The sequence below is a fragment of the Myotis daubentonii genome, chromosome 8, assembly GCF_963259705.1.
Source record: "Myotis daubentonii chromosome 8, mMyoDau2.1, whole genome shotgun sequence".
NCBI classification, from domain to species: domain Eukaryota; kingdom Metazoa; phylum Chordata; class Mammalia; order Chiroptera; family Vespertilionidae; genus Myotis; species Myotis daubentonii.
The window spans coordinates 3,129,091-3,142,414 of NC_081847.1; the positions used below are offsets into that span (position 1 = coordinate 3,129,091).

General features: G+C 52.8%; 1 protein-coding gene across 1 annotated transcript; it reads left to right on the forward strand.

Moving 5' to 3' along the window:
- Nucleotides 1-1,804: 1,804 nt before the first annotated feature.
- YTHDF1 (YTH N6-methyladenosine RNA binding protein F1) lies at nt 1,805-12,873 on the forward strand. Its single transcript, XM_059705068.1, has 5 exons — nt 1,805-2,100; nt 2,329-2,353; nt 3,492-3,571; nt 7,409-8,929; nt 11,615-12,873. Exons 1-5 carry the CDS (start codon nt 2,074-2,076, stop codon nt 11,639-11,641), a joined length of 1,680 nt encoding a protein of 559 aa, XP_059561051.1. The 5' UTR covers nt 1,805-2,073; the 3' UTR covers nt 11,642-12,873.
- Nucleotides 12,874-13,324: the final 451 nt, after the last annotated feature.

Genomic DNA, 13,324 nt, shown 5'->3' on the forward strand with positions numbered 1-13,324 from the left:
TGCCACAGAGGCCTTCCCTGAGCTAGTGAGGTTGGCATGTGGCCCTTTTTTGTCCACACCGGCCAGGGCAAAGGTGAGGTTTTTAACCAAGTACCTGTACTTCTTGAGATAAATAGAAAATCAAACCTTTCATCCTGGCAATGTTTAGAAAAATCCCGTTCCGGCTGAGTACAGCAGCGATATGGCGAGGAGGGGTGCCTGTCCGAGGGTGGCGGGCCCAGGATGGGGTGGGCTCTCTCTACTGCTGGACATGCACAGCTGGAGACCCCCTGTGCCACATGCCTGCATGGACTCAGCTCCCCCTGAGGCCAAAAGGACGAACAGGGGTCAGGTGGAGAGGGCAGAAGTAGTGTCCCAGGTAGTGGTGAGAGGCCACTGGTCCCAGCACAGACCCCGGGCTGGGTCACCCCTGCCCCTCAGGTTCCTGTGGTCTTCCAAAGCCTGAGCTGGTCAGGGTCACTTGAGGCCTCCACACACCCTCTCTGTGCCAGGAGCTGCTCTGTTCCCAGCCTGCAGGGCCCAGTCCTCCTTGTCCTGGAGGAGCTGGCCTGGGAAGGCAAGACTGGGGCAGGTTTTCCCATCCCTTTCACGGGGCCCATGCACAGTCCATGCATTTAAGTTGCTTTGGGACCCATAGGTTTGCTGCTGGCTGGGACCCATCCTGCCCCCTGCTCTGGTGGCCTGAGGGCTGACTATCAGATCCTGCCTACACTTCCCTAACAAGCAGCCTGCGTGACTGGGCCTCCTCAGCCCTCTGGTTTTTGGGGGCCATTCCTTCCACACTGTGGGTGGAATCCAGCTCAGCCCCTGGATGCTCTCCAAATTTTCCATTTGACATCACCTGTGATCCTTGCCCTGGGCTAAATAGTGTCCCCCAAAATTGTGTAGCTGTGAATAGGACCTTATTTGAAATTAGGGTCTTTGCAGATAGAATGATGTTAAAAAGAGGTCACACTGGATTAGGGTGGACCCTAAACCCAATAAAGGAAAAAGGCCAGGTGGCGAACAAGACAGAGAGCCAAGAAACACGGAAAATGCCTGGGGCCACCAGCAGCTGAGTGGCGCAAAGGATCCTCCCCTGGAGCCAAATCCCAGGTCAAGAACCTAACATGCAAACTGGCTATAAACTGGGGAGCCCAGAAAGCAGCAACCAGGGACGCGGGAGGCCACGAACAAAACTCAGGAAACCAGGACTAACGTATCACTGGAATGTCAAAGCTCACACCCTGGGCACTGCTCTGAGGCAGGCTGGTGGAGCGTGTGGAGCGAGCTGCAGGGTAGACTGGACTCCAGCTTGTGGAAGTGGCTTTAAGTCGGTGGCCGCACTCGCTGGCTCCGTTTTTTGTTTTGTTTTTTTAATATATTTTATTGATTTTTTACAGAGAGGAAGGGAGAGAGATAGAGAGTTAGAAACATCGATCAGCTGCCTCCTGCACATCTCCCACTGGGGATATGCCCGCAACCCAGGTACATGCCCTTGACCGGAATCGAACCTGGGACCTTTCAGTCCGTAGGCCGACGCTCTATCCACTGAGCCAAACCGGTTTCGGCTGGCCCCGCTCCTTCACATCTCGGGGATAAGCCCGGGGTGTCATCGGGGCCGGGACGTGCACCGGCACGAGCCTCAGAGGAACAGCACTACCCACCGCAACCTAAGCGCCTTCCGGGGTCGCCCCGCCCCAGGCCCGGCCTCTGCAGCGCGAGGCTCGGACCCAGGCGCGAGATACCTCCCGCCGGGCTGCGGTGCGCAGGCGCGGCGCGTGGCGGCTCTTCGGCGTCCCGGCCTGCCCCGCGCGCGCTGACGTCGCGCAGCCTCGTCCGCGCCGTCGCCGTCGCTGCCACCGACGCCGCCATTGGAATCGTCCCCTCGTCCGTGTGTTCCGTCCCTGCTTACCGCGCTGCGTCGTGTCCCGCGAGCGGCCCGCGCGCCCATCAGCCGCCGCCGCGGCCTCCCGGCCGGCGCCCGGGCAGGGGGCGGCGGGCCCGGGGCCGCGAGAGTGCGGGTGACAGGCCCGGCCTCGCGGGAGGCCGAGGCGGCGGGCGCTCCCGCCCCGCGCCGGCTGTTCATGAAGCATGTCGGCCACCAGCGTGGACCCCCAGGTAGCGGGCCGGGTCGGGGTCGCGGAGTTAGGGGCTTGGGTCTCGCGGGCAGGGCCTGGGGTCGCGGGAACGGGGTCTGGGGTCGGGGCCCCTGGCAGAGTCGCGTGTGACCGCCGATTCCGTCCGCGCCGGAGCGCGCCGCCGCCCGCGAGCGGTTCTGGTAAATAACTTTTGTTTCCCTTTCCTTCGGGTTTGTCCGCTGGTACGTCCCGGCCTGCGGCGGTGCAGAGAAGCAAAGGACAAGACAATAAAGGTAAGCGGCGTCGGGGGCCGGGCAGGCCGGAGTGAGGACCGTGGGGGGAGGCCGGGAAGCGCGCCGAGAGGGCACTGCCCGGCTCCGGGGAGAGCACTCCATCTGGGCTGTGGGGCCGGGGACTGGGCAGGTGGGAGCGGGGACCTCCGCGGGTGGTGAGAGGAGCCGCAAGGTGTGGGGGGGGGGGGGGGGCGAGGGGCCGGAAGCCCTAGCCCGGCCGGGTGTCAGGGGCCGCCGCGGGCGAAGCACCTGGGCGCTGGACTCGCTCCGCGCGCACTTGAGCCCTTGTCTCCCACGTCCCTGGTCCTCGCCATGTCCTGGCCCGGGGCAAACCCCGGAATTAACTGCGAGAGCCTCGAGTGACACTTTTTTTTTAAAAATATATTTTTATTGATTTTTTACAGAGAGGAAGGGAGAGAGATAGTCAGAAACATCGATGAGAGAGAAACATCGATCAGCCGCCTCCCGCACATCCCCCACCGGGGATGTGCCCGCAACCCAGGTACATGCCCCCGACCGGAATCGAACCCGGGACCTTTCAGTCCGCAGGCCGACGCTCTATCCACTGAGCCAAACCGGTTTCGGCTCGAGTGACACTTTTAACCAGTGTGTGTGTGACTCCGGCAGAACCAAATAGGGTTCCTCGAGTTTTCAGTTGGAAAAGGCCCAGCACTTTACTTACATTTTCTTTCCTTTTCTGGTTGGGCCGAGTGACTGGGAAAGACGCAGAGCCAGGTAATAAGCTGAGAAACATCTCTCAGTCACAGGCGGTTTGCCAGCTGCAGCTGTGCGGACCGGGGCTGGTCTGCTGCCTCGTGCGGGCTGTTGGGCTTGACTGACGCCTTAGACCACTTCCTCTGCATTAAAACCTGGCTCCGCGGTGCCCGCGCTGTTTTGTGCGCGCCTCTGTTTTGTCCCCATCCGTCAAATAAAGAAGTCTTTATCCAGAAAGCATAACCTCAGCGACTGAAAGTTCTAACTAGTTGTATAAATACTAGTTTCATGCTATTTATGTCCACTTCTAAGTAAAAGCAATTTCTACCAGAAATTGATGTGCATAGACTTTATTACCTTTAATTTCCATACTTAAAAGTAATTTTAAAAAATGCAAGCATAATATTTGTTTCTGCTATTCTAGTACAAAATGGTTCTTTGCATCAGAAGGATACAGTTCATGACAATGACTTTGAGCCCTACCTTTCTGGACAGTCAAATCAGGTGAGTTTATCTTTTAGCGTGTATTTCTACATTAGTTTTGACTGCGTTATGTGATGTGCCTTTACGCTATATTGTCGGCTGTATTATTTTAAACGACAAAGAAGCAGACTGGCGTATGGCAGGAATAGGAAGACTGCTGATGCGGACGAGCTGGGGTTGAAAGTGCAGTGGCGCTGGGTTCTCTAAGGACGTGCAGTCCCGCTGGGGCTGGCAGGAGCTGACTTCTAGTTGGCCTCGGCCTTGGTCAGCAACCTGCTGCCTAGGACCAGTTGGAGGCATGAGAAGTTCTCTGATGTTCTCAGGTGATGGGCAGTGTGGTCCAGGAGAGCAGCTAGGAGCCCCGCTCTGGGGTCCAACTCCTTCCTTGGGTTAGAATCTCAGCCCCACCACTGACTGCTGCTCCCTCAAATGGCTTGCCTCCTGCACCTGTTTCCTTTTCTATAAGCAGACAGCGGTGAGTGCCTCACAGAAGTGACGGGGGTGACATGAGCTGGAGCAGAGAGCTCGGAGACGGGGCCGATACAGGGCCCAGTGAGTTGTAGCCACCTGGTGTGCTTAGGGTTTTCAGGTTTCTTGGCCTTGGCACTCTGGACATTTAGGACTGAAATTTGTGTTGTGTGTTTAGCAGCCTTCCTGGCATTCATCCATGAGATGCCATTAGTAGCTGCCTCAACCACCACCACCAGTGTGACAGCCAAGTGTCTCCTGGGGTAAATTGCCCTGGTTAAAGTCACTTGGGATAGTTGGAGTTAAGGTTTAATATATAAATATAATATCTCCCACTTCTAAAACACACTGTGCTCGTTTGCTTTAGAATAAAAGCATGCTTTGCCTCTTCCATGTGGTGAACTAGAGCCAGCCTGCCCTCCTCTAAAATGTCTCGGGACTCCTCCTCCCCCTCCCCCCTCCTCCTACTGCGCTACAGGTGGGCAGCTGGGCCCGAGAATCTGCCCTGCCTCTGGGGGACCAGGAGCCTGGGCGGTTCCTCCAGTGGTGACAGCAAGAAGTTAATGGGCTTATTTTTCTGATTGTCTTATTTTTCTTAGGTGATTTAAATACTATGCAAATATTGTGTGGTAATTTTAACCAAAAGGAGGGGTGCGTCACTACACTTGAAATTTATTCTAGGAAGCGGAGCTTTCGTGTTACTTCAGGATTTGTTAAAATGGACTAGGTTTCTGGTGTCAGTGGAGTGGTCACAGCTCTGTGTCGCTCTGGGGAAGCCGTATGGAAAGACCCTCATAGTTGAAGCTCCGTGTGAACAGCCTGAAAACAGCCCCTTTGTCCTGATTGTTAAGAGACGCACTTTTCAGCCTTTGCTTAACAGTAAATCCAGGCTCTGGTTTTCACAGAAACACCAGCTGTTTGGATGGTAGGGAGTGGGGAGATGGGGGAGGAGGCCCTTGGTCTTGCAGGCGGAGAAACCAAAGAGCAGAGGCAGTCGAGTTTGGCAGTGCAGAGCCAGGCCCCTCTCCTCTGTCCCTGTGTCTGTGGCCACTATCTTTCAGGGCCATGGGGCCCAGCTGCCCTGCAGTCAGGACTCAGCAACCTGGCCATGTGGACCCTGCTGGCAGACAGACTCCTGTTACCCTGTTAGGAAAGTGCTCTTTGCGTCTTGGTTCCCAATTCCCACTGAGCAAGTACTGGGTGTCCAGCCGCCAGGTGCTAGTGAGGGAGGGACAGAGATTGGAGTGGCTGAGCAGTTAGCTCAGTCCCGGTGGTGGCACCCGTGAGCTGAGGTGGTGTGGATGTGTGGCTAGCTGCGCAGGCGCAGTTCTAGGAGGACTTTCCCTTGTGCACCTCTCCCTGTGGTGCTTTTCTTTTAACCCAGATGTTTGCTGTCGCCGTCAGAGGCTACTTTTATCTTGTACGGCCTTGACACTGGGTGACGTGGAGGACATTGCAAGGCCTGCCTGTGGTCGGGAGCCTTGGCAGCGGGATCATTGCCCTGGGTGGGGCCTGTAGCAGAGGCTGGCCATCCTGAGCACAGCTGGCAGGATCCAGAGGAATCAACCCTCATTGTCAAGGTGCTCAAACCTCCTCCTCCAGGCAGGAAGCAAATGCAGAAATTCTGTGGCTGCCAAGCTGCCATCTCCATATGAGCTCGCAGGCTGAAGTCACAGCTCTGAGCTCAAGGAAGGGGCAGAGCTGGTTTCCTGCGAGTCCAGTCACTTTGTCACTGTTTTCATAATTGCCCTTGATGCTTTTCTTTTTACATAATTTATTCAAGTTTCTTTTGTTTCCTTTTAAAGTAAATGCTTCTCGGCATAGTGTTCTGTTCCCCGGGCTTCTGAAGGGTCCTTGTTTTCTCTCTAGTTTCTTCTCTTGGTCACTGATGGCTGAGTCACGTTATTGTTTGTGAAACGTGTAAAGCATTTGAGTAATTTCAGAATCCCTTCCTTCTCAAAAAAAAGGATATAGGAAGCAGATATTTCAACTTTAAAATAAACTTACCTGGTCATTGAGAATGAGGTTTTTTATTTTTATTTTTTTTAATGTGGTTAAATTTTTGTAAATATGAAAAACTTTAAAAAAATATTTTTATTGATTTCAGAGAGGAAGGGAGAGGGAGAGAGAGAGAGAAAAACATCAATGATGAGAGAATCATTGATCAACTGCCTCCTGCACACCCCTCACTGGGGATCGAACTGGCAACCCAGGCAGGGCATGAGTCCTGTCCGAGAATCGAACCGTGACCTCCTGGTTCATAGGTATATGCTCAACCACTGAGCCACACAGGCCGGGCTGAAAAACTTTTAATTCCAGAATAGATTTAAAGCTTTTGTTGTGTTTAACTGTTTGTTTTCCCAAAGAAAACGATCTGGGGATAGTCACTGACTATTTGAATTTGTTTCTTTGGCATGCCCATTTGTTTACAGTTTTGACTTAGTCACCAGATGTCCTGCTGAGTTCAGCGCCTGGGGCTCCTTCTCTATGTCAGAAGGCTGGTTTTGCCTTGACCACTGTCAGTGGGTGTGGCCTGAGTGGCAGTCCCTCCTGGGAAAGTGCCAGGCGTGGTGGTTTTACCTTCTAGAACAGTGATGGCAAAACTATGACACGCGTGTCAGAGGTGGCACGCGAACTCATTTTTTTGGTTGACTTTTCTTTGTTAAATGGCATTTAAATATGTAAAATAAATATCAAAAATATAAGTCTTTGTTTTACTATGGTTGCAAAGATAAAAAAATTTCTATATGTGACATGGCACCAGAGTTAAGTTAGGGTTTTTCAAAATGCTGACACGCCGAGCTCAAAAGGTTCGCCATCACTGTTCTAGAAGAAGACGCCTGCTCACAGGTGTCATGCACTAAGAATTTGTTCTCCTTTGGTTTATGCACCATGTCCCTGGTGAATGGACTCCAGGTCACCACCTCAGGTGTACAGTTGACCAAGGGACGGCTTGTTGGCTGTACAGAGGCTAAGCTGAGGCAGGTTTGGGCTGGAGCACACCTTGTCGCATCCCGTGTGGGGAGCTCATGCCCAGGACACAGAGAGGATGTCAACTATGAGCCCTCCATGTCTGCGTTTTCATTGGTGGGTTGCAGTCCACTGGTGTCAGTTCTCTAAGTTTAGGAACTACCTCCCTCACAGGGCAAGGCTGGAAGCTGTGGTGTGGATGGCAGCCTAACCTGCAGCCCATTCAAATTTCACATGGGGTTGACATCTCCAGGTTTCTTTCTGCTCAGGTTGACTTATTCCAAATAGCTTGTTGAGTGAACCTGCTGTGTCCTGTTGGTGTGGCCGGTGCTTTGCAGTCTCTTTCCCACCGTCGGCGTTCTCTGTGTCTCCTCCAGCCCTGAGAATAGTCTAACTCATTATCCCCTGTTGTTTCCACAGAGTAACAATTACCCCTCCATGGCCGACCCCTACCTGTCCAGCTATTACCCGCCGTCCATTGGATTCCCTTACTCCCTTAATGAGGCACCGTGGTCAACTGGAGGGGACCCTCCCATCCCGTACCTCACCACCTACGGACAGCTCAGCAATGGCGATCATCACTTCATGCATGACGCCGTGTTTGGACAGCCTGGGGGCCTGGGGAACAACATCTATCAGCACAGGTTTAATTTCTTCCCTGAAAACCCTGCCTTCTCAGCCTGGGGGACAAGTGGGTCTCAGGGACAGCAGGCCCAGAGTTCTGCTTATGGGAGCAGCTACACCTACCCACCGAGCTCCCTGGGTGGCACGATGGTGGACGGGCAGACGGGCTTTCACAGCGACACCCTCAACAAGGCCCCCGGGATGAACAGCCTGGAGCAGGGCATGGTGGGCCTGAAGATCGGTGATGTCACCACCTCTGCAGTTAAGACAGTGGGCTCAGTCGTCAGCAGTGTGGCAATGACTGGTGTGCTTTCTGGCAATGGTGGGACAAATGTAAACATGCCGGTTTCGAAGCCGACTTCATGGGCTGCCATCGCCAGCAAGCCAGCCAAGCCGCAGCCGAAAATGAAAGCCAAGGGCGGACCTGTCATCGGGGCCGCACTGCCCCCTCCGCCTATAAAGCATAACATGGACATCGGCACCTGGGATAACAAGGGGCCTGTGCCCAAGGCCCTGGCCCCACAGCAGGTGCCGGCTCCCCAATCTGCCCCCCAGCCTCAACCGGTTGTGCAGCCTCTGTCAGTTCAGCCCCCACCTTTGGCCCAACCACAGTATCAGAGTTCTCAGCCGCTGCCCCAAACCCGCTGGGTCGCCCCCCGCAACAGGAATGCAGCATTTGGGCAGAGCTCGGGGACTGGGGGTAACAGTCACTCCCCTGGAAGCACCCAGTCTGGTTCTGCCCTGAGCGCAGAATCCCATCCAGTCCTTGAGAAACTGAAGGCTGCCCACAGCTACAACCCTAAGGAGTTTGACTGGAACCTGCGGAGTGGCCGCGTGTTCATAATAAAGAGCTACTCGGAGGATGACGTGCACCGCTCCATCAAGTACTCCATCTGGTGCAGTACCGAGCATGGTAACAAGCGCCTGGATGGCGCCTTCCGCTCGGTCGGCAGCAAGGGACCTGTCTACCTGCTCTTCAGCGTCAATGGTAGCGGCCACTTCTGTGGGGTGGCGGAGATGAAGTCGCCCGTGGACTACGGCACAAGTGCTGGGGTCTGGTCTCAGGACAAGTGGAAGGGCAAGTTTGACGTGAAGTGGATTTTTGTTAAGGACGTGCCCAACAACCAGCTCCGGCACATCCGACTGGAGAACAATGACAACAAGCCGGTCACAAACTCCCGCGACACCCAGGAGGTGCCCTTAGAAAAAGCAAAGCAAGTGCTGAAAATCATCGCCTCCTACAAGCACACCACTTCCATCTTTGATGACTTTTCTCACTATGAGAAGCGACAGGAGGAAGAGGAGGTGGTGCGCAAGGTGAGTTGGGGTCCGGGGCCCTTACCTCACCGGCGTAAAGCCTGGTGACGTTAGAGTGGACAACGGCCAGATACAACTTGATCCTTTTCCAGTTTTTAAGAAACAGGGATTGGGACCACAGTGCACAGTTCTGCTGGGAAGGACTTGAGGGTGACTCACTTTTCCTCTCTGAGTCATGGTCTTTCTAGTCTTTGTTGAGTCAGGGACGCTCTGTTCTTGGGCATTGGGGCCAAAGCGAGGCTGCTGGGCTGCGAGGCCCTACTCACTGAGGGAAGGACACTGATCTGCAGGTTGTTGTTTATTTTTTTCTCAAAAACCCAGTATCTTGCAGTTTTGGAAAGTTGACCCAACTCTCTGTGGATGAGAGAATGGCGGGGGAGGGACTGGGTTCAGACATGTCAGAACAGCCCAAGCCAGCAGGCCTGGAGATGGGTCTCTGAGGGTCCAGCTTTCCATTATGCGGAGACACCGGGAGCCCGCCGCAGTGGAGCCTGCTCGGGAGAGAACACGCAGGTGCCCACAGGCTGGCCCCAAAGTGGGAGCACGAGGGCAACAGAACATTCTGAGGCAACTTAGTCCTGAGAGTCTCTCCTGTGTCTTTGTTTTTAAAATGTCCTTTCTTTCATGAAATGTCAGGTGGTAATCGATGCATTTTCAATCTTTTTTGGTTGTCCGTGTTAAAGCATCACCCACCTGTGAGCTTCAAATGTCCCAAAGCATTTAGCAGAAAGGCAGCAAACTGGACCTATCGTTGTTGGTGGTGAAAGTTTATACTTAAAGGTGTCAGCTCGGTGAGCACACTTGGAAAATAAGTTGGTCTCTCATTGTCTCTAGTGCAGAAAATAGAAAGGCTTGTCATTTATTTCCAGTTACTGAAATGCTGTATTTTAGCTCTTTTAGGTATAGCATAAAATACCTAAATAAGTAAAATTGCTGAATTTACAGCGACAGAACAGAGCTCATTGGTTATGCAATTTGAGGGCCTTAGGCGGCTTGCAGCTGGTTCTTGCTGTGTGTGCAGTTCGTCTTAAATACTGTGATTTCCCTAAACATCATGAGTTTCTAAAGGGGGTGATGAGCAGAGGAATAGATTTCTGCCCCACACCTGTATGGTGTTTAGAACATTCTAGTGCCTTAAAACTTGCAATGTAGCAGCTAAACCCTCAGATGTCTGTCAGTGAGTTGGGTGTTGGGAAGTGGAAGCTTGCAGTCGGACCTGGGCACTCAGCTTTAAGCCCTTCCCCAGCCAGCCCACCAGGCCTTTGAAATTCCACTGGGACACAAATGTGGCTTCCCTGGGCATCCCCGGAATGCTCCGCAGATGCCTCCCAGACCTGGCGCTCACCAGCTCACGTGCGTCAGCACCACTTTTAACTTACACGATGGGAGGGACAAGCGAGGGGCTGACTGGTTAACATTCGTGCTCACTGTGCCTTAGACTGGGTGATTCTTGCCTGCTCCCCAGCACCTCCCGCAGGGCACTCTGGGTTCCCTGGTCGTCAGGAGTCGGACGCTGGGCTCTGAAGAACAGACGGACTGAGAGGCGTTTGGGTTCTTCAGACCCAGGCTTGTGCTTAGGCTGCCTGGCTCTCAGGACACCTAGGAACCAAGGTGCTTTTGCCAGTAAGTTGCAGGTGACGTTTGGCAGGATTGCTGTGCCGTCCCATCTAAGCTACAATTTGGAGACTCACTGATTCCTTAAGGAGCAGTAACTCACGAGCTGCATCAAACCTAGTCCTGTAGGTGAGTGTCAGTCCCTGGGAGAGCCTACCCTTCCGTTTTGCTGCTGAAGCTCTCCTGTGAGGACAGCTTCTAGGGCCCGGCTCCTCCCATCACAGCCAGCCAGCCACAGAAGCCCAGGCTTTCAGAGCACCAGGCGAGCCGGGCGTGGTGTATGATGGTGGTCTTTGTTAAGAGAACCAGGGACGCTCAGGTTCCGAGTCGGCAGGGAGGAGGTGCTGGTGCTAGAGCGGTGCATCTTTCAGGGCCAGTTGCTCGTTGGAAAGTAGCGCAGGGCCTCTGACAAGCTCCCTGCCCTGGGTGATGAGGTGGATGTGGGGAGAGAATTGGGGTGTGTTGTTAACCTGAAGACACATTCAGTTCATTTTTAGCAAAAGGGGGTTCATCTTGTTTCATAACCCTTTCAGTGTCTAGCAACCCCGTCTGTTGGGGACTCTGTCACGACCAGCTACACGTATCAAGTGTCCTTCAGGAGTTTCGTCCTCACTACCGGACGGGGCAGGATGAAGTGGGCAAGCAGGGCGGCACTGGGGTGCGGGGGCAGGTGCTCCTCTTGGGCACATCCCCAGGTCTCGAGCTAAGCATAGTCACAGCCTTGTGAGGACCCCTGCTACCGGGACCCAGCGAGTGGGGAGGCCCCCCTGGGAGTCACAGCTTGTCACACCCCCTGGGACACACCAACCAGAGGGGCTTTGCCTGGAACAGGTGGATGCCAGGCGAAGTGGTTGGCAGGCCTGGTCTGCACAGCTAGAACCCTGAACCCGAAGCCTGGAGCTGCTGGTGGACGGGAGTATCCAGTGCTGGTCTGGTGTGGCCGGTCCCAGTGGAGCTTGGGTCCAGATCTGTGGCTGCAGCCCCCAGGGCAGCCTGGGACTCAGTGTTGAGGGAGTTGGTACACATGTTCACCCCAGGTGTTAAACTTGCTTCCTCTTTTCTTTTTTACAGGAACGGCAGAATCGGAACAAACAGTAAGGATGAGCCGGTTTCTGTTACGACCTAATGTTTGATTGAAAAGCCAAGTTTCAGAACGTGTGCTTGGTGCTGTGCCTGGGTCAGCCCAGCCGTCTTCCTGTGCAGGCCTCGTGCTGCCTCTCTGCGTTCTCTGTCGTTTGTTTTTGCCCAGGTGGCTCTTCACTCATGTGTATTTTTTCTGTATATTATAGTATTGTAGAACTCACTAATAAAGAAAGTTTTCGTCAGCTTATCAATCAGATTGACCTAATGCGAAATATAAATATCTTTTAAAAAAAAAACCTAATGCACCCCCAAAGAATTTTTTTTTTTGGCAGAAATTATGTGCTTGTTCTTATATTCAAAGCCATCTAACATCTTTCTTTGAGATTATTTCTCACCCCTGTTGCCTCGTCTTGAATGTATTGAACCATGAGTTTTGTCATGTAGCATATGTGTTAAATACTCTCTTCAAAGTGCAAGTGAGCAATCACCTGGTTGGGCTGGTTTGCCATTTTATGATCAGTTACCTGTCTAAGAGGCTACTCTGCCATCTGTTTTTTACTAGAGAAAGATAAATTTTAGTTTTCCAGATTTGGTTACGGCTGTGTTTCCTTGGGCCACCCACCCTCTCCAACCCCGCACCGGAATAGCACTGTCCAGCGGGGTGACAGCAGGGCCCGGTGTGCGGAGGTTAGGGTTCAGGCCCCCTCAGTGTGTGCAACTCATTGTAACCCTTTATCTTCTCTTGAGAATCCTGATGCCATCTTACGTTTTTATACCAGTAATGCTGAGCTTGTATTGCTCTGCTCTGGTGGCAGACAGTGTCATGGATGGTGCTGCCCCCTGTAAATCTCACCGCGTGGCTACTTTTCTTTTTCCCGTCAATTGGTTTTTAAAAAGAAAACAAAACTTTAGACACTGAGTGTTCGGTCATGTTTTGTGGAGTGAGGGCTGTTGCCCTCACTGTCACCTGGAGTTGAAGCATGGAAATGGTGCTCGTGCCCGCCACGCTCGCTCGCACACACATCTACACGTGCCCCCTAGAGGACTTGCTGTGTAGAGAGCAGATCTAAAAACTATTTACTCTGAATGGCCCTCTGAGTTCAAGTGTAGGTAGGCTGTATTATTTAGACTTGTGTTTAGAATGTGTCCCTTTCTCTGAACTGTTACCACTTGGATGGAGTCATGGACAACATGGGACACTGTTACCTTGAGAAAAGTACAAGCCTTAATAAACAATCCTATTACCACGTCTGGTGTCCTCTCATTCTTCACCCTGCTTGACGGGCTTTTAAAGGGTGTCCCAAAATTCACGCAAGAAGTAACTTTGATAGAAAACACAGGTTCATAATTAAAAATTGTAAATTTTTTATTGATTCATAAAGTATCCAGTATAGGGTTATGGATAGAATAGCATATCGGGTAAATGGCCTCTACAGCTTTGCTGGCACGTACGCACTCTTTTGTTGAAATTTTCCATGACCGTTTTACATAAATGTGGCTGAATTTCGATGAGGCTCATTTTCATCTTGATGGCTTGGTTAGTTGACAAAATTGTCGCATTTGGGGCTCAGAAAATCCACGAGTGATGGTTGAGAAACAAATGCATCCACAGCGTGTCACTGTTTGGTGCGGATTTTGGGCTGGAAGCACCATCGGACCATTCTTCGAAAATGCAGCTGCTCAGGCAATAACAGTTAC

Bases quoted from the DNA above. Each gene is read 5' to 3' on its own strand.
- YTHDF1 (XM_059705068.1), top strand. From the start codon at position 2,074: ATGTCGGCCACCAGCGTGGACCCCCAG. The intron at 2,354-3,491 runs GTAAGCGGCGTC...CTGCTATTCTAG, and splicing joins CAAAGGACAAGACAATAAAG to TACAAAATGGTTCTTTGCAT. The intron at 8,930-11,614 runs GTGAGTTGGGGT...TCTTTTTTACAG, and splicing joins AAGAGGAGGTGGTGCGCAAG to GAACGGCAGAATCGGAACAA.